The 21,214-nt window shown below is 42.0% G+C and overlaps 2 protein-coding genes across 2 annotated transcripts; one reads left to right on the top strand and one right to left on the bottom strand.

Moving 5' to 3' along the window:
* Positions 1 to 1,447: 1,447 nt before the first annotated feature.
* Positions 1,448 to 19,708, top strand: gcc2 (GRIP and coiled-coil domain containing 2; the record flags this gene model as incomplete). Its single annotated transcript, XM_079230578.1, has 24 exons — positions 1,448 to 1,453; positions 2,168 to 2,230; positions 2,349 to 2,433; positions 2,525 to 2,604; positions 2,716 to 2,820; positions 2,997 to 3,477; positions 4,000 to 5,870; positions 6,487 to 6,550; positions 6,674 to 6,774; positions 6,920 to 7,018; positions 7,923 to 8,042; positions 8,925 to 9,089; positions 9,319 to 9,423; positions 10,073 to 10,235; positions 10,751 to 10,851; positions 11,135 to 11,212; positions 11,338 to 11,475; positions 12,071 to 12,192; positions 12,667 to 12,843; positions 13,006 to 13,205; positions 14,919 to 15,146; positions 15,379 to 15,518; positions 17,564 to 17,765; positions 18,003 to 19,708. 24 exons carry the CDS (start codon positions 1,448 to 1,450, stop codon positions 18,074 to 18,076), a joined length of 4,968 nt encoding a protein of 1,655 aa, XP_079086704.1. The 3' UTR covers positions 18,077 to 19,708.
* On the bottom strand, positions 16,026 to 16,744 carry tmem223 (transmembrane protein 223; the record flags this gene model as incomplete). Its single annotated transcript, XM_079230422.1, has 1 exon — positions 16,026 to 16,744. The coding sequence occupies one exon, from the start codon at positions 16,742 to 16,744 to the stop codon at positions 16,064 to 16,066; it is 681 nt and encodes a 226-aa protein (XP_079086548.1). The 3' UTR covers positions 16,026 to 16,063.
* Positions 19,709 to 21,214: the final 1,506 nt, after the last annotated feature.

Below are 21,214 nucleotides of genomic sequence, written 5' to 3'. Positions count from 1 at the left end.
AAACAACATTGTGGTAGTATCAGACAGCTTTGGGATGATTGTATGCCCCATATGGCCTTGCATACGCAGTAAAAAAACAAAAACAATCGGAGTAGCCTTAGGTTCTCATACATACTCAGTATGTACTGTCTGCAGCCACCATGTCAAAATGTGTGCTGTCTCAAGGTGTCTGTGTTCTGTTAATTTCTGTCATTAAGGCATCTGATTGATGTCTATGAGTCCGTAGCTTGTTCTGACAACTCCAATGCATGTGTTAATGCGAAAGAGATGATATTTTTTAGTTTTATCTCTACTTTCTATATCACTAAAACAATAGCAATTGTGTTTATTGTAATTAAGTTAAAATAAAGAAAATCCAATATCTTACATTACTTATATTTTATTAGGTCATACACAAAGGTTGTGAACATGCCATCCACATGTCTAGACACTCAGTTGTTCTTAACCAAGAACAACTGATAACTTAGGATGGATCAAATTCAAAACACATAAGGAAAGTGTGAATTGTGAGGTTCGTTCATATACTATATATATTCTTTTTTAATTCATTTTGTGGTAAAACATATTTAAAAAACGTTAAGGGCATTAAAACAATGTGTACTTTACAACATGTTCATTGGTGGCTGACTACAACAACTATTGGGATATGTTTAAGATATTATTATATTTAACAACCCGTGTAGTGGTACCTTTGCTGCCTGTGCTGTAATACACCCAGTTTAAGTCACACATGTAATGTAGCTTACTTTCATAAATGGTTTCAAATGTCACAGCAGTTTTTTTTTTTCATCTCTCACTCTTCTATATTGTAATCTTAGGCATCCAAGGCATAATGGCCCTCAAACCATCTCTGTCAAAACAGGTTAAAGGTCTTAATTTGACCTTTTCACTACATGCTGGAGGCCCAGATGCGTGGTTAATGATATTTGTACCTCCAGGTAACACTGTAGGCGGGCTGATATGCAATGCAATATGTGTTTGTTGGTTCCTGGGAACCACAAGGTGTACAAAGGGTGTCAGTTAAACTTTATCAGCCTATATTTTTCATTTCCTCATAATAAATAAATACAAAATATGTATTTGTATCTGACAGGAGAATACCGTCGACTACATTAATTCAGATTGTCTTTGAATAATTCATAAGGGTACAATCTGCAAAAGACTGTAAAAAAAAACGGAACAAAAACATGGATGTTGATCTTAGATCAGCCGTGTTAAAGATCCTGTTTAATGTGTGACGTGTACCTGTGCGACGTCACGCGCGTGACGTTTGCGGAAGTAAGTCGTTGCTTTAGCCTGTTCACAACCAAAACAGGGGGGATGTTTTCGTATTAAATCTCCAAGAAATCGAACAATATTTCAGATATCGCTTTTACTCTGTCCAGTAGACTCACTGGCAAACTCTGCGGCTGCCAGACGACTGAGGAGGAACTGAACTTCGACTAAGATGGAGGTAAACGTTCAGTGTCGAGGAGTTAGCTTTAGCTAGTCTGGCTCTATTTAGTAATACACGTATAGTATCTTTATTTAGCTCATAATATAACTAATGCTCTGCCGTTTGTATTAGTGTCGCTTGCGACTTTGAAACAGGGCTGTAAACACCAATTAGCAGGTTAGGTTGTCCCTTATATCCAGCGTTTACTCCGCGAACTGTATTCAAAACCTTGCTATTCAAGGTAAATACACTGAATATCGATGAGTCCATTACTTTGTAGAACATGATATTACTCTGAAGCATCGACACCATTACTCTGGTACAATCGGCTTATATTAACCATTTCACTGAACCGTGTGGCGGCGTCACCGAATCAGTGACTCCGTTCACCTCCGCCAGCAAGTGTATTTGTGTAAATGTTGACACGGGGGAAGACGAACCAAAGTGTTTTATGCTTGTTTAAATATATGCAGAATTGAAAACCCACTCCCAATAAAACATACAAGCTTTTCAAACATGCTTTTATCAACAATATGCTTTTGCCGACAAGCAGGGCAACATTGAAGTTAGGATTTTTCTAAGGAGACACCGCGCTGGCTGTGTTTTCTTTATTAGTCAATTTGTCAAAACAAGAATAACTTTGCGGCATAACCGCAGAGCTTGTACATTTCTTTGTCGCTATCTGCATCTAGTGGGGGTTTTTATTTCTTGTTTTTCAATTCACCGCAACAGGACCCTGGTGGAACTGGAGCAGAGGCTATGTCTCCATCACCAGCAGGTGCAGCCAAGTCAAAGGTACTGCACATATACAAACACAGAATATTGTGCAGATGTGTATGCACATGGTTAATTGTTAGATATGCACTCTGGTAAAGATGCTTCTCTCTTTTCTTTTCTTATATTGTATTCTCAGCTGGACACACTGTCCAAAGATGACCTTATCAAGTTTGCAAAGAAGCAGATGGCTGCCATGCAAAAGATGAAGGGCAGATGTGCAGGTAGCTTGACTCTAAATGATGTAAAGGCTTTTTTGGCTCTGTGGACAAATAGTATATGTATTTAAGTATGTGACATTATTTCCTTTTTCAGATTTGGAAAAAGAAGTTGGATCCCTCAAAGAGCAATCTAAAAACAATAACAATAGTTCAGATGACTCCACTCTGATACAGGTTTGTTTGGAGGCCGGAATTAATCACGTGTCTGCTCTAAATATTCCTACATGTAGTTGTGCTTTATTTTCATGCCGCGTCGTGCGAATCATGTGGGTGTGTGTTTAATAGGAGCTGACTGAGAGGATGGATTCCTTACTACTGGAGAAGGCAGAAACTCAGCAAAGTCTCTCTCTATCTCGTAAAGATCTAGAGAAGGCTAGCCAGCAAGCCAAGGTGAAATACAACAGAAATACTAAATGTGTCACAATGACTAATTTTCCAGTTTTACTGTATTCTACAGGGTTTCTCTGAACACTCGGTGACCTCTGAGATTAGTTCTGTAAATTGTTAAATCCATTTATTGATGCATGCCGCTTATAATACACCTACATAACTGTTATTTTGCGCAGGCTGATCTGTTGGTGCTGCAAGAAGAGCTTGACCGTGTAATAGAAGATCACCAAAGAGAGATCAAGAGCCTAGAGAGCAGAATCGAGGAATCCAACAACAAACACCATGAAGAAGTGGCTTGTTTCCAGAACTTACTGAAAGAGCGAGAAGAAAGTGACAGGGAGAGTGAAAGAGAAAGAGAGAGGGGAAAAGAGAGCGCCGAAGAGGTCCGCCTTTGCTTAGAAGCTCAGCTGAAAACTCTCCGAGCAGAACTAGAAGCGACCCAAGAGCTAAAATCCCAGGAGATCGGGGAGCTGCAGGAGAGCCACCAAAGGGAGTTGACGGAGACCCAGCAGGAGGTGGAGAACCTGAAGGAGGAGCTGGCTCAGAAGAGTCTGCAGCACGAAGACGAGATGAGGGCTCTGGAGGAGGACTGTGAAATCGAGAGGGAGCGTCTCCTGCTGCTCCACGAGGAGCTGACCGAGCAGCTCGCTCTCAAAGGTACGGCAGCACTTAATTTAAACAAAGAGGCCGGAACAGAAGCTCAATCTGTCATAGTGAAGGCTAAGCACTGTTTTCTTGAGTGGATGTTGCATATTGAGGAAACAATACAGTGTGTGCATAACCTTCGTTTCTCTTTTGAACATGAGGGTATAACAGCAGAGAGCCTTTTTGTGGTACAAGCAGAATTTGGGCTGAAGATAACAGTTATTTTATAATAGGTTGATCAATTAAATATTGTTTTAATGAATTGTCAAATCTGTAAAATGTTTCTATATTTACAGTCAACTTGAAGCCACCTGAGCCCCTAGAGGTCACATGACTCACTGCAGGCTGTCACAACATTTTACTGAAGTCGCGTTATTAAAAAAAGGATTCTGCTCAAGGCTATGGCATGAATAAATACATTTGTGAACATCAAAATTATAATTGTGTTTATATTATCTATGTGTGTGCATGTGTTCACATCATTAATTAGATTAGGAAATACTTTTTCAGCTAACGTTACCCTTATTTTTCCAGACAGCTACCTGCAGGATGTGCAGGAGGAAGACGAGGACCAGACCCGTGGTTCAGGGATCGCCAAAATGCTGGAGCTGTCTACCTGCAGTCAGGGTGACTCCAGCCATGGTGATGGGGACGAGACAGATACTGGAAGACTCAGAGCAGCCTTGGAAGAACTTCAAGCCCAGAGCACCATGTTCCAGGACGAGCTCACCCTGCTCACTAATGTGAAGACTGAGCTCGAAGCAGAGCTGGAGAGGGTCAAGGAGGAGTTTCAGATGGAGAAAGAAGAGCTGGAGTTCAAGATCAATGAATTGCAGATGAACCGGGAACTTGCTCCAAGTGACCCAGCCGTAACCCGGGACCCTGACCAACAGGAAGTCCCTGGAGACTTTCAGCAGCAGAGTGAAGCACACAAAGATGGAAATGAATCAGCAATCAGTCCTGTAGACCCAAACCCTTTGAATCCAGAGGTGCTGAGCGCCCAGTGTGAGGCCTTGACCAGAGAAAGAGACTCTGCTGTGAACGAGTGTCAAGACATGAGAGATATACTGCAAGGTGTGCAGACAGAACTGGGTGAGAAGACGACGCGTTTTGTCAATCAGTACAACGCCATGAAGGAGCAAGGGGCAAATACTTTACGGGGACTCCAAGACAAGGTGGAACAACTTAGCCAGGAGAGGGATGAGCTGTTGGTGAGTGTGAGAACGAGTACAGAGGAGAAAAACACTCTGATGAAGAACCTACAAGACCTGAGGCTTGAGCTTGAAGGTTTCGCCGGTGAGGACCAGAAACTCCAGTCGTCTGTAGAGGAACAAACAAGTTTAGCCTGTGAGCTGAAGCAATCTGTGGAGGAACTGACCAGGCAGAACGTGGAGATCCTCTCCCAACTGCAAGTGAAGGAAAACATGACTCAAGAACTGAAAGAGAGGGTCAACACGCTGACTGCAGAGCGAGACGAAATACAGTCCCAGCTTCAGCACAGAGAAGAGGAAATGCAAAAGCTGAACAACGATAGAACAAACGAAATGGAGATGATGATTCAGGAGAAAGAGAAAGAGGCACTTTTGCGTAGAGAGGAGAATGAGAAGGATTTAAAAAGCCTGACAAAAGAGAGGGAGGATGAAGTGCGACACCTGAAAGAGGAGAGGGAAAAGATGGAGGAGAGCCTGAAAGAGGAGGTGGAAAGACGACAGGAGACAGTTTCTGCTTTAGAGCTGACTATCAAAGACCTCTCCACAGAGAAGGCTGACCTCCAACGAGAAGTGGAAGAGGCATCTTCTGGGCTTTCCAAAGCTTGGGAAACAAGGGAGCTTTTGGGCTCCAAACCTGCAGCCCTGGAAGCTCAGCTCGAGCAAGAGACATCTGAAAAGAATCACCTAGAGGCAAAGTTGAGTTCACTGGCAGAGGAGGCAGATCAGGCCCGTCCCACCATCACAGCCCTGGGGGCAAATTATTCTGAAGTGCACAAAAACTCCACAGAGGAAGTTGAGGAGCTCCGAGCCCGCGTGGATGAGCTGGAAAAAGAAGGGGGGCTGTTGAGGAGTCGTCTTGAGGAGGCGCAAGGGGTAATGGGATTAGAAGAGATGGTGAAGGAGCTCCAGGCTCGTATCGCAGACCTGGAACAGGAGAGGAGCATGTTGAGGAACAACCTGGAGGAGGTGGTGAAGGATACCGAAGCGCTGCAGAAAGACCTGGAGGATATGAAGTCAGTCAATGAGAAGTGCAATGAGGAGAACCAGAGACTGCAGGCTCACATTTCTGAGATGACTGAAGAGAAGGAAGAAAAGGAGGAAGGGATGGAGAAAGAGAGAAGAGAGCTCCAAGACCAGCTGACAGAGAAGGAGTCACTCGTGTCTCAGTTGAGGAGCGAAGTTGCTGCTCTCCAGGTGAGGGAGCTCCTGTTGTGTCAGGTTCAACTGAGAAGAGTTATCAACACTTCTTAGTCCACAAGAAATGGGAATTTGACTGATTATAAATATTTTAAATAATTACTTGTGAGTAAGCATTTTTTGCTTTAACTGCCTCATCAGACCTGACCAAGAAGCCACATTAACGGATCAGATTACTACTGTCTGTAAAGGTGTCTTTTCTGGTAGCACCATTGGAAATTGCCAAAATCTGAAATTCTTCCCAACTTAAACATGGCGACTTAAAGTTATATCGGAAAATATTTAGCAGGGGACCGCTTCACAGTCGATTTAGGCTGTCTGAATGTATTGAAAAAAAATAATCTGTGGTTTATAAATAATAGATAAATGCAATGTTTTTTTTAGCTCTAGAAATATATTGCAGTCACTTGGAGGGTTGAGCTTATCCACTCTACCTGAAATCCAAAAACAATTCATGCCAATTTTTGGGGAACATTCTTCTCATGGAAATGATGATAATGTTTGAATAATAGCAAAATTCAACGTCGGCAGCTTCAAAACAATACATCCTTTAAAAACAATAAATAAGGATGTGTAATTGGAGTGTTTTTTCTTCTGATGTTTTCTCTCTCAGGAGTCTGCCGCTCAATCTGCTTCCTCTGAGGAAAATGCAGTCAGTGAGATCACAAAGAAAATAGGTGACACTTGTTGTTATTTAACTAAATATACTGTATGGTCTTTCAAAAACAATTTAGTTTGCATAAATTATAGATCATAAATTCTGAATGTTGCTCAGACCTTGTGACTCCTGCTTCTCTCAGCTCTCCTGGAGAAGGAACACAAAGAAAAAGATGCGAAGATTATCAAAATCAAGGCAGTTGCCATCAAAGCAAAGAAGGAGCTGGAAACCAGTAAGAAAGAGGTAGAGTGAAGCGTGGCGTTTCTGAACTGTAAATGTTGCTATTCTATATTTAACAACATGAACATGGCATATTTTCTGCAGATTATACTTTATCCCCTCTGTCCTTACATGGTTGAATCCAGGATTTATTTGATTCTTCTTCCAGGTTGCATCACTGAAGGAGGGAGTAGAATCGCTGAAAGCCGAGAGGGAGAAAGTGAGCAGCTCTATGAAAGATATCATCCATGGTGCTGAAGGCTACAAGGTAAGTGACTAAGTGGGACAGAAGAACTACCAGAATATCCTGCTTATATTCTGTAATTGTATCTGACACTAAAGGTTACTCCCACAAAGACATTGATGACAATAGCTGCTGCTGCTTAAGACAGCAGACCTGCAAAAGGGGAACTAGTCAGTCATCGTGGAAAACAGCCTTATTTCAGACTCATGGATTGACAGCTCAATATTGACGGACTTGTGATTGTAAATAGATGTTCGGAACGTTTATGCCAAACACTGCGTAGTGAGGGGTATCGGCTAACCAAAAATGGAGCTAAAAAGCTAAAAGGCCGTCATTATTTCAATTGATGTACAAAATTATGAACTTTAAAACAAATTAATAATCTTTCCACTAAATTCCAAAATAGAGCATGGGTAAATATGTAATGTAGCCAATATTCTTAGCGTTTTTTATGTAAGGGTATTGACAACACACAGCAATATTTACACTGAGCCGTGTTCTTTTCTGCCTCCATGACTGATTGAAAATGGCAGAGCTTTTGGTGTCCAGAAGTCTCTCCATCTAATGGACTATTTAAATGATTGTTTTCTTTATAGAAGTCCAACATGAACTGACCCCAAATTAAACTGTCTGTCATGATCGTTAAACATTTGATTAATTGCATGCGTTCCTAATATATGCTAATTGGCAAGTGGAAGCATGCAAGCTGTGAAAATGACATTTTTGCCTGATATCGCTCCCAGAGATCTCTGTAAGAAGCCCCCAGACGGCACTGTGCTTTACGACTGTGTCTCCATTAGAGAGGAAACCAGTCGGCTGTCTCTAATGAGAGTTTCGCCCTATACTCCAATGTAAATGCGGCTGGTATCTGGGATGCAGTGTTTACCTTCACTGAGCTGTTCAGTAATGAATGAGTTTGTTTGTGTAGAATCTGCAGATAGATTACGACGGGCAGACAGAGCAACTGGATAAAGAGAGGGAGAAGGTGGAGGAGGCAGAGAGACAGATTGCTGAGCTGACCAAACGACTCGGCAGTGCTGTCACACAGGTAGCACAAACACACACTCAATCACACACACAGCCAGACATTACTACTAACAAATACACAAACCGCTCTCACCCTCCAGTAAATCTAAGAAGTGCCACTTTGTCCAGCCATAGATCTCCCCAATACTTCTCGCATAACTCAGTTTCCATCTGATTTACAGTGAGTCGTTTTAGCCAGCGACACTTTCCCCAGCTCTGCTCGACAGACCGGCATCCACAAATAGCCCATCAGATGTGACTGGGTGAGCTAGGGAGGAATTTTGTTCATATATATACTCCTCTCCCCAAGCTCATAACTGTCGCTTTCCAATGAGAGCACAACAGGCAGGTAAATGGAGCGGACTATAGCTTCCATCTGCTCTGTGCTAGTGCAACACAGTTTTCTGAGACACAGGTTTATACTTGTTTATACTCGCGGGTCTCAGGGGGCGGGGGGGCAGGCAGACTGGAAGCTAGTCAGGGATCTAAGAGTGCGTCTGGACATCTCTGTTTACCAATTATAGTTTCAGTGTTTGGCTGACAGATGAGGGGAGGTAGCTGCTGCTGGTTCAGTGTTCCTTGCAGAGAAATCCCTCAGAGCCTGGCACTGTCAGATTTGCATGAATGACTTTAGAATGCATCACGTGTGTTCATGCAGATGTGATGCATTTGCCCACATGTGTATTTAAAGGCAAAAGCCTGAATCTGGAACAACATGCTCTCTCTTTAGTGAGATTTCATAGGATTATAGAATATTCTAAACATCAGAGTCAAAACTGTGACCCCCCCCTCGTTTCATCAAATCACTTTTTCTCTATTTTCTTCAATTTTCCAGTTGCCATTTTGAAGATGTAAGTGCATCACCTGAAAGTATAAATAACATGAACTGTTTGTGCTTTTACAGACAGAGACACTTAGCAGTGAGAAGGAGAACTTGCTGGCCTGTATGGAGACCGCAAGGAGCACAGTGAGGCAGCTGGAAGCTCAAAACCAGGAGCTTCAAAGACAGTCAACCAGTCTGGACAGAGACCTGCTGACAGAGAGATCAATGAAAGAACAGAAGATCAAGGTAGAAATGAGATGGATACTCTGTTAATGTTATGTGCTTATTGAAGGACATTCCAGCCTCTGCTCACAATTTTGTAATTTGGCTGATCTTACAATAGAGCCACATGGTTACAAATACTGACTAATAAAAAATTACATAAAGATTGACATAATTATATAAAATCCTGGTACATACATACTGAAAACCCCTTTTTATGTGTGTATGCATGTGTGTTTGCTTGCTTTTCCAGGACTTGTCATCTGCAACGAAAGAGGTAGACGAGCTGACAGCCCAGCTCCGCAAGCAGCAGCAACAGTCTCAGCAGACTGCCCAGGAGCTGGAGCAGCTACGCAAGGTACACAAACTAACACACACGCACACACTTTTTCGGACACTAGTGTCTCTGAGGGCCAGTCCAGTCAAGCGACTGGACTGGTGATGGCCGGCCTGCAGCTACAGCAGCACCTCTCAGAGAGAAAGAGAGCAATTCTAGCCCACAGCACAGAAGCTGCTGTTTGTTTTTCCATTAGTGGAAAGCAACAAAGTAAAGCAGTATACCTGGAGGCTGCGAGGAGGTCTGTGTCCACATTGTTAGTGCAACCCAACAAACACAGTATTTTTTAGATTGATATCGATAGTCCAAAAACAATGATAAACTGGGCGCTGTCTATTGTTTTGGAAAACATCCCATGAAGGTTAAGGTTCTTAAAAGTCACACACACAATCACAGATAATGAAATCTCTTGAAAGACTTCACTATTTTATTGTCATATCCATGTCTTTTTAAGACTATCTGTAAGTAGGACAACTGCTAATTATAATCTGGATTTGGCTTTGTAAATTATTTAAGTGTTAAATGGTCAATAAAATGATGGATAAAGATAAAGTCAGCTGTTGAATACGTTTGTATCCCCTAAAGGTTTGAGTTAATGACCTGACTGAAGAGAGATCAGGTTTTAGCTTTGTTCCCCGTAATGATGCACTATATTTGGCTCTGCCTCTAGGGGGCGCAGCAGAACTCTCTGCTGGACATGGAGATGGCCGACTACGAACGCCTGGTGAAAGAACTCAATGCCAAACTCTTAGCTAGAGATGAGTGTGCTGAGGACTTAAAGGCCCAAATAAACACGCTGACCCAGAAGGAGGACTCACTCAAACAGGAAATCGGTGTGTATGAGTCGTTTACATTAACGCTCGCTATTTCATGCATAGATTAATGCTTCTACAACTGGAAGCTGGGATTGGCTCCAAGATAAGCGAGGCCTAAGTAAAGGATGGATGTATAATTATTTTTAAATTGCATGATAGCCATCATATCAGAGATGCCTGACACTCACCATCCCAAATAGAATTTCTAACAAAAGAATGTACATTGTACTCCTTGTTATATCGACAAAGTAATAAATACTGCAGGTCTAATGTTAGTGCACAGTTTTAGGAACTCCAGTCCGCGTTCGCTGATGGTAAACATTTAGTATTCCGGCAGAGCTGTAATGATTTTCTGTCTACATGTAACTGCAGGGCTCTGTTGTGTGTCCTTCTCTGCCTCTCTTCATGTTTCCTGTTGCTCTGCACCGTCAAACTGTGTAATAAAGGAAAATAAAAACCTCAGGACACGATGTATTTCACCAAAAATGTTATTCTGTTTGTGTGCCTGTGTGCATGTGTGTTTGTGTCTCCAGAGGCTTTGAAGTCCCAGCTGGACCAGGGGGAGGAGAAAACCTCCAAGACGAAACAGCTGCTGGTGAAGACCAAGAAGGACTTGGCTGATGCCAAGATGCAGGTCTGTTTTTCTCTCTCTCTCTCTCTCTCTCTGTCTCTCTCTCTCTGTCTCTCTCTCTCTGTCTGTGTGTGTGTGTGTGTGTGTCCCACAGGATTTGTTGTTACTGTGTGTAACATTGCTGCCTGATGGATGTAAATAGTGTTATGCAACCATGTGTGGGCATGATTGTTGGGGAGGCCTTGAAGATGTTGGGAATAGTTAATCATTTGTGTGTGCTGCCGTATTTTGTGTATGGGTGTATGCATTTCAATTTGTGTTTGTGTGCATGCTTGCGTACATGCAGGAAAGCTCCCTCATGGTGCTGCAGGCCTCTCTGAAAGGAGAACTGGAGGCTAATCAACAGCAGCTAGAAAGGTCCAAGGTAACACAGCCGGCATTCCTATAAAAACGTCTCTCAGCTATCCCTTTTGATACAATAGTTTTATACATCACATTTCAGTCCCGCACAAGTCAAACATTAATGTCTGTGTGTGTTTGTGCGTTGAGATCGAGGTGTGCGAGCTCACAGGCGAGCGGCACCGTCTGCAGGAGCAGCTGAGGTCTGCGTTGGAACAGCAACAGAGAACCAACAGCTCCTTGCAGCAACGCATCAACAGTCTGCAGCAAGAGAGGGATATTGCTAAGGTACACACACACACACACACACGCACACACACGCGCACACTCACAAACGCACACTCAAGAGAACCTCAGTATTAGTGTTTGAGATGCTGCCACTGTGGGAGACACTTCCAACTTGGATTAATTCAATTGAATGTTGCACCAGCTCATGCTCAGTACTAAGAGAGAGCGGCGATGCATATGCTGCATCTTCTGGAACTGGACTGTTTTTGATTAATAATTGAATCTTGAGAATGACAAAAGAAATGTCAAAAAACGCCTGTCTCAAGTTCCAAGTGCCAAAGATGATAACTTGTAATGTGCTTGTTTGCTTTGACCAACAGTTTAAAAAACATCTCCTCTCTGAGAAGCTGAAATTTGCAACAAAATGTGTTTTTTGTGAATTGATTTTCGGTCAAATGACAAATCGATTAATTAGCTTCTTGTTTTAGCACCACTGAACTGTGACTGCAATCTTTTGGCTGTACAGAATGGGGTTGAAAAACATGTCTAATTGAATTGAGCAAGTGAAGTGAGCAAAAGTGTTCATAGAATCTCCAGTAAATGTGTGATGTGTTATTTACTGTCGATCTCTGCTTAATCTATGTACTGATTCCAGACTGAACTCATGGCAACAGCTGGCGAGTTTGACGGTTATAAGGTGCGAGTCCACAACGTACTCAAACAGCAGAAGAGTAAAACCACTGCCCAGAGTGAAGGGGAGACTGGAAAAGTAGAGAGGTAAGGATGACATCTGTATCACGATTAAGCATGACAAATAAAGATGCAGGGTTGCAACCAGACACGGCTATGGTGAAGTCCGTCCTGTCACTGAAAAAGTATCAAACAAGCAGATATGATACACACACAGGAAAAATGACCTAAATGTAGGTTGACATAATATCTACGTGATCATAAATATTTGAAAACTATACCCAACACATCTAGATGTTTTCGAACCAAAACAAACAAAAAAAATTACTCTTTAACTATTACATTTTGTGTAACACAAGCAAAAGCCATTTGCAAAATCAATGCTGGGATCAGGTCTGATTACACGGCTCAGTTAGGACATATCACATGGCAGGGAATTTAGATGTTATTGTAATTAAATTGCAGGTACGATGGCAGCTACTCAATGGATCATATTTACTATGTGTCAGTCAACACTGTAGGAGTGATGTGAGTATAATGAATGTGTGGTGTGTCTGGCAGGGAGCAGTTGTCCTCGCAGGTACAGCAGCTGAGGTCCAGGCTGGCAGAGAGCCAGCAGAGCCTCCAGAGCAGCACAGCAGAAGTGCAGCAGCTCCAGAATGAATACGACAGTCTGCTGGAGAGACACAACAAGATCCTCCAGGAAACCATCAGCAAGGAGGCCGAGCTCCGTGAGAGGTGAGCCGACTTGTCCCTCGTTTACACTACTACCAAGTTGATATAGTATAGTTGATATGCCTCCTAACATTTATTTCAAATGGCATTTCTACTGATTCTCTACTAAATCGGCAGTCTTTAAATTCTTCTTTTCATTTCCTCTCACTCTGTGTCCACCCCCAGGCTGCTGTCAGTGCAGTCGGAGAACGTGGCCCTGAGGTTGGATGTGTCCCAGGCTCAGGCGGACCTGTGTTCCCAGGTCGATGCCCAGCGCCACACCTACAGGGAGCAGCTGAGGAAGCTGCAGGATGACCACCGGACCACTGTGGAGACCCTGCAGGGCCAGCTGACCCGCGTTGAGGAGCACCTGCAGAGCCAGAACAGTAAGCTTTAAAAAAACATGCTCCATTTAATTTCCTCAAGCAATAATGACCTGATTCTGTACATGAAGTAGCAACGGAAACGGGTGAGGTAACAAATGTACCGATTATATTATGATCCAATAAGTGAATGCTGCTCAAACAGACTGCATTAAGCTCAACGGGTGCATGAACAGTATCATATGAAGAGATCCATCAAAGCACCTGCAGGTGTTAAGAGCACTCAAGTTTCTGTCTTGTTTGCTGTGCTTTTCTTGAAGAGGAATGATGGGAGAGAGAGCAGAGGAAAGGACATGTTGGTGTGTTTATCAGTGGAGCAGCATTTGAAGCTCATTCATCACCTCCCACACAGCTGCCCTCTGCAGTCAAACAGCAAATACACACATAGTATTGACTAGGAAAGGGTGTGTGTGCGTGTGTGTTCTCTGTCACTCCAGCATTGCCAGGTGTTGGTGGACCTCCTCAGCTCTCTTCCCGCCTCTCAGTATGGCAAACAGCACACTGTGGCATCTGGAGAGACTCATCATTAGCGACTCGCACATGCACGCCAAGATTAGCCCGATATACAAGGTTCAACTTTACTGAAAGTCATGTTTGAGCCTTTTAACCACTGTATTTGGATTTAATGGCAGTTAAAATGCAGAAAGGGTTCAACACCAGTGTGTTTATTGGGCAGGTGGGCCATTAAACTGCTGGCCCCTGGACCATTTTTACTGGCTATGAGGGATATTACTGAGCTATGAGATACATAATATATATATATATATATTTTTTTTTTAAATGAAACGTAAACAGTAAAATGTATCAATATTCATTATTTTGTTCCATTTACTCCTTGTCGTTGTCGTGGCTCTGCAGAGACTGTGCTCAGTATTTGGTGCTGGAAATGAATTATCATTATTAAACGCTAAAGATGTTTTTCTGAACCCGAAACAGATTACAAAATCTGGTCAAACTCTAATGCATTTACACAAACGAAAAGATGTATACAAGTAGCACTTCAGTGTCTTCCACTTATTACTCAGCTGCATGTGGAGAGGAGGTAAGAGTAGCAGACTGGAGGTGTGAAGGCGAGGGGATTGGTTTAGTGTCTGGGCTTTTGGTTCCCTTTCAGGTCCATTAATCATAATCTTTTCTTTTGTCCACCAACTCCCTAAAGCACCTCACCCTTCCCTCTCGCCTTTCTATTCACACTTGTCGTCCTTGTTTCTGCCAACTGATGGTCTGGTTAACGCCAATGTGTCTGGTGCCCCCTCATGTCGCAATGAAGTAGGACACTGACTGACAATTTGGTGTTAAATTAAGTGGGGATTGTGTTTAGTATGGTTCGACATCGATCATAAGGTTTCAGCACAGTTCCGAGGTGCTCTTTGAAAATAGACATCCCAAAAAGATTTATTTGTGTATTTTTAGCCTTTATCTATTGAGCTTTTGCACCGTTCACACTAGTAAATGTCAAGCAGCAAAAAAGAAAATATTGCAATAAATCTACAACAATGGGGAATTGGGTTCAGCATAGTTGAAACCTAAATTTAATATAACCTGTCATTTTATCCAGTTCTAAATGGTGCAACCCACCCGTAACCACATTATGAATATTTTTAGATAATAATAATGTATTTTGTATGTTTTTACCACGTTTTCCCTGCTTTTTAATACGCTTGTATCCACCTGCTAATCAATGAATAACTTTGAGCCACCGTTACACACTTTCAGGTTCAGTGGCGATCCAGTCCGGCCGTAAGTCCCTGATGTCAGACCCCCATCGTAGGAACACAGATCAGAACCAGGCAAGTCAGGGAATGATGGCCCTCAGCGACCCCCAGTCTATGGCCAGAGAGGAGGGCGAGGGAATGGAGACCACTGAGACTGAGAGCCCGTCGCCTGCTCTTTCGCCCCTGCCCTCTCTGGAGCAGCTTCTCATGTCCCCGGACCCCAAACAAGGTGCGTTTGAAACGGCACCTTGTAACAGTTATTCAGTTTGTAAAAGCAACGTGGACAGAACTTCACTTGTCTCACAAGTTGCATATTCAAATTGCTGAACACTCATCCTGTCTCCATCTTTGTATGGGTTAAGGAATGCCAAATTGTAAATAAGTACAGAATTCTACTTCACTTTTTATATACTGGAGGGATTGTTATTGATTTATCTATCCGTCTTTGGTTTGGTCTCTAGAGCCTTTTGTATGGACGGTGGCGCCGACCAAAGAAGAGCTCAGTCTGAAGCTGAGCACAGCCACGCGCAGCATGGAGCATATGAACGGCCTCCTGCATGAAACCGAGGCCACCAATGCTGTTCTCATGGAGCAGATTGCCGTACGTACAAGCACACATATGATAAACTCATTTTGATTTCACAGCAGAGTGACACAATTTTTAATTACTGATTTTGAATATGAAATAGTCATGTAATTTGTATTTATATAACCCAATAGCACAAGTCATAAATGTGCCTCATGGGGCTTTAGAATCTGTACAGCATACGGCACCCTGTGTCTATGAACCCTTGCAGCAAACAAGGGAAAACTTTTAACGGTGGAAAAAAGAATGGAAGAAACTTCAGGAAGAGCAACTGAGGTGGTGTCCCTCTCCCAGATGCGTGTACAGAATAACAAACATAATACAATTAACATGTACATAATACATATGAATGAAACTAAACTTATGTGACCATATTAGAAAAGATGGATCCGGTACGATGTCACCAAATAGATGGAGCCTTAGCAACACAAAAACACCTGGAAAAGGGGACAGGCTACTAATACTTTAAAATGCATCTCAAAATGAACCCTACAATAATCCACATTTGATCTCATAGATTTTATTTAATTGAAGAGACAGAATGTTTAATGATCAACCACTTAAAGTGGTCTGTAAGCTCCAACAGTGTTATCAAACAGCCTGGCGTTGTTCACAGTCCCCTCTTTGTCCAGAAGGAAGTAGAACTTGTGTCCTTTGACCCTGAGGGGGATGAATGAGGGGGACTCGTGCCTGTGAGCATGACAGGCTACCTGGGACAGCGGGACTGTTACTCTCCAGCCTCGGGCTGGTCCCAAAGGTGACTGTGTGGAGACCGTCACCATCCTCCCGCCTTGATGTAAAACCACCTGGCTGACAGAGCGCCTGCAAAACAGGAGCCCGAGCCCGAGCATCCCTGCTCCTATGGTCAGGCACCCCAGGGTGAAGCCGTACCTCCAGGCGTTTGACCCCAGGTTCATCTCAAAGCTCCACATGCCTGCGAGTCCGGTGGTGGTGGTGGTGGCAGACGTCTTGGCTCTGCCTTTACCTGTGTCTCTGAGCCCAGTGTAAGCGAAGTGGCCCAGGTATGTCCAGAAGAGGAACTGGCCGCCGCAGAAGACCGCGAGGAGCCGGAAAAAGCGAGTCCTGTCGTGCTCGAACAGGATGACGTCTCTGGAGGGCTGGGCGGAGGTGCAGAGGCGGACAGCCGGCAGCCTGTGAGCGACACCGCGGAGGTTTTTAAGGACGAAGATCCTGCCGCAGTGACCCGCTGCACGCGGAACCCGGTTAACCGTGGTGGACATCGACGCGTTTTGAAAGACTCTGACTTTTTGCTGAATATTGACGAGTCGAACCTGTTTGCAGTAACACTCCAGTGCCCCGCGGAGCAACCGCTGTAACCCCATCTTTATCCAGGACAAATGGCTTTAATTCTTTAACACTTGTTCGACCAGAAAATCTAGATATTAAAATGTTCAGAAATCGCGTTTTAACACTTCTCTCCCAACGCAACAGACAGCAGCAGCTCAGAGGGCGCCGCCATACTTGTTATGTGTGACGTAAGGTGTTCGGTTACGGGAAGTACCGCTGACCAAAATTAATTGCCGTGCGTGTGCGTAATGTTCGCGTTATGATCGAGATTTGGAAACCAACACAAACTATTTAAAATATAAAAAGTCAAACTTTTTATTTTATGCAGTAAAAATCACTCTAAGAAAACATTGTCTTTTTCTATCTCACCGTCAAAACAAAAATGTCCTTGACCTTGAACTGTTTCTATGGATGCACAATATGGAGCCGATACATATATAACACTTCAAATGTTCATTTATTATTTTGAGTAACATACATCAAAAACCTTGCATTTCAAATTGCAATTGACATGTTTGGCTCTCTAGTCAGCGTACTGCGGTTGTTGTGACCGCAAACCAATGTCATTATTGGCCTATAATTTTTCTGAAATCTGTTATCTATGAGCCAAATATTTAATATTGTTTACACTAGTGGGAGATCTAGTATGTAGGTTGGTATGCAGATTTTGAAACACTTTTAATATTCCATGCACGGACTATGCCAACACTTTTATTATTAACATTGCTGATGTGTTCTGCCTGCTTCTGTAGTTGCTGAAGAGTGAAGTGCGTCGTCTAGAACGAAACCAGGAGAGGGAGAAGAGTGTGGCCAACCTGGAGTATCTGAAGAACGTCCTGCTGCAGTTCATCTTCCTGCAATCTGGCAGCGAGAGGCAGGCACTTCTGCCCGTCATCCACACGATGCTGCAGCTCAGTCCAGAGGAGAAAAGCAAACTGGCTGTCATTGCACAAGGTACAGTCTAAGAAGGGAACAGGTTTTTGTAAATCCGCACACAAATAGTCTGTTAATCATGATTTTACACACACACACACACACACACACACACACACACACACACACACACACACACACACACACACACACACACACACACACCTCTCTCTCCAGGTTATAGAAGTGCTGCAGAATATATGTTGTTAATAATGTCTGTTATTTCTAATCAAGTGTTCTGTGATCTTCTTTGTGCAGGCGAGGAAGAGGGGCCCGGTTCTCGGGGTTCAGGCTGGAGCTCCTATCTTCACAGCTGGTCTGGGATCAGATAGACTTGATGATCAACCGACCCAACAAAAACAATAGGAGCACAGTGCTAAGATGTTACTGAGCCATTTTCTGTGAAAACGCGTACTAAGCAGTGATGCCGCACATTTCAAATAGGGACAAAAGTTGGAGGTTAACTGGGGCATTTAATACATTTGGGGCGCACCATAGGAGGGACCAGGGAATAAGTCTAAAAAGAATGATGAAGTCGACGTTAGTGATTTAATCAAATCACTTGACATTAATATTGATTTGAATTTACAGTGCAATACTTACATTCATCTCTTACCAATACAAGTTAACGCCGATACATTTGTCATCCTTATTCTTGATACGTGCCATAACAACATTTACTGGACATTTCTTGAAGTCGAGCTCATAAGGCATCATTAGTACGATAAAAAACATTGTATAACGCACATAATGTGCACACATTGTGAGAAGAGGAATTAATCAAGGGGATTACTAATAGCATGAAATAACTTGAATAACATTTTCAGATCTTTGATTACTTTCCAAGATTTGTCTTTCACTTCTATTGGGCTTGTAGGACAGAACACAATACTGGAATTTTGAATATTTGGTTTGCTACACATTTCTTTCAACAATTTTAAAGGTCATGTTTAAATGTTTTTTGTTGTGTTTTTTTTTCTTCTTTCATTCCTACAGTATGAAAATTGACACTTTCTCCATACATCCCAGTAAACATTTTTTGTTTTACTAGTTGTTGCCTGGAAGGTAAACAAGACATTACGATTAGGCATTAATGCAACATGCTCTGGAAAACAATCAGCAGTAGTGAGGTTAAGTATGTGTGAATTTTTAAATGGGCGAAATTATGCAAAACCACTGGTGTGGTCTGTAAGTCTTTTCTGTATGTCTGTCACTTTAAGTACAAAGGAGTAGATATAATATTTATACTTTTTCTGACTGCTTTTTGTTCCCCAATGCCTTGCAGTCATTTTCAGTACTTGAGTTTTGATTCAGCACATCCTGTAGAGATGGTTGGTTTCTGATTTTGTTCTGGTTACTGTGGAAGTAGTTGTTATTGTTTTGTTGTGGTGGTTGTTATTTAATGTCAAATTAATCTATTTTGGGAATACTTTATGGTTTTGTCGGTCTTTGTGCTGCAGTAATCGCAGAACATGAAAGATTTGTTGCAACTTTATCTGCAACACTGTCTTGTTGAAGGGCGGTCCCCATGACCGCGAGCAAAGTGACCTTGAGCCAGACTCCCTATTTGACCCATGGGTGCTGCTTCTTACAGCGTCTAACCATGAGCTCTGACCTCCCTGTGGAGGTGGAGGGAAAAAAAAAGAGAAGTCTGCAGTAAAGCCTCCTTTCCTGATGAACACACTTCCACCCACTCTACGTCACATTGCTCGAGTCCTACCAACGATGAAGATAACTGGCCTGTTAATTTTTTCATTCCAGTGGCAGCTTTTTTGTGTGTGATTCCTTCTGCATAAATGAATGTACTTTTATCTAAGGCTTTTATATTTATGAAGGTTAATGTCAGAAGGAGCTTTGAGAGATTAACTTAACTATAAAATTGTATATGTATATAAATGAATGAGCATTTACAGGATGTTAACTGCTTTTTTGTTTTGTTCTTGTTAGTTCTGACTGAAAATTAAAATAAAGTTAACATGGATGAGAATGTTTCCAATTACTTTGCATTTTGATATTTCATTATATCAGGATGAGGAAACATGCACTACAGAAGGACTCAGATTACCATAGAACACAGCATTGTTCATATTTGTCCTTCTTGTTTCAGACTTTGAAATCCTTGATTTTATTACTAGACCTCTCTCTCAGGGAGAGTTCCCTTAACTTCTTTATGAATCTGCTTGCAGTGTGACACAGTGTTTCTGTGCAGTTCTGCATTGATTTTCTTGCAATGGAAGTCCTCATTCCTCTTGGGCTTCCCTTTTAAGGAAATATATGTGGATTCTGTGTCATGACGCAGTAAGGGGAGGAAACAACAAATAGTAGCTACTGTATGCCACTGGGAGGGGGAAGAAAACATGCTGTATCTGCTCCTACCTCCCAGAGGAGCAGCACTGTCATTAAAACCTCGCTGAATGTTATGCATTTATTTCTAATATGTTTTGCTATTAATTGTATTATCTTTTATTATGTTCCTATTTTGCAGAGCCTTGCCGAGTAGTAATATGCTATTTATTTCCATCAATCTCTTTTAAAAGTAAGTTTTTTCACGGCACCCACCCGCCATGTTGAACTTAGTTTCCGGTGGCCAGAAAAATGAAAAGTCAGACTTTCATATATCCTGAATTGATGCTTCATGTGTAGATGAAATTATATATAAAACCCCAAAACTAGAGTTTGCTGGAGCAGCGGTCAGCGGCAATCTAATAACAAGAAGGCTGCACGTCTAATCTGTTATGACACAAACATACTCTGTCTGCACCTAGTTCGCAGGGCGGGTGTTACCGTTTTCTAGCTGTAAAACTGAAATTGTAATTCTCTAGCGGCAACTCGCAGACTGAACGAGAAGCTTCCGCAAATACACAGAGAAACAGTCGAGGAGCAATGTGCCCTTCAACATAAAAGCACCGATTTTTAAATCAACGCGTTCTTGTGCTTTTTCTACCGTGATAAGACTAATGTTGGTACAATCATATGTTAACGTTTTATTTTATTTATTCACTTTTATTACATTGCATATTAGATTAAAATGATCGTGTGTAAATCTGCTTATAAAACAGTTTTCTGAACAGAAATAAAACAAGCATTATTGTATGGCATTATCTAAACAAACAAAACGTATTTAAACATATTGTACTAATATATATATTTTTTAAGTAAAACAAATTCAAGGGAATTATAACATATAATGAATAATATGTTAAGAAAAACAATTTAAATGATGGATGTTTCTATTAGTTCTGTTTTTTTAGTATTTTTTATTTCATTTAGTTTAAACAAATCTTATTTTGAATTAAATGAATAGTGGTACTCAGTGGTCACTTAATCACTTAACTGGCGCAATATAAATATTGCTATTGTGGATTATTGTATATATATATATATATATATATATATATATATATATATATATATATATATATATATATATATAATACTGCTATTGTGGATTATTTAACTGTTTTTGTTAC

Source organism: Taurulus bubalis, assembly GCF_910589615.1.
Source record: "Taurulus bubalis genome assembly, chromosome: 15".
In the NCBI taxonomy this organism is placed as follows: domain Eukaryota; kingdom Metazoa; phylum Chordata; class Actinopteri; order Perciformes; family Cottidae; genus Taurulus; species Taurulus bubalis.
Note: the sequence above shows the minus strand (reverse complement) of the source record. Positions and strands in the feature narration are given on the sequence as shown.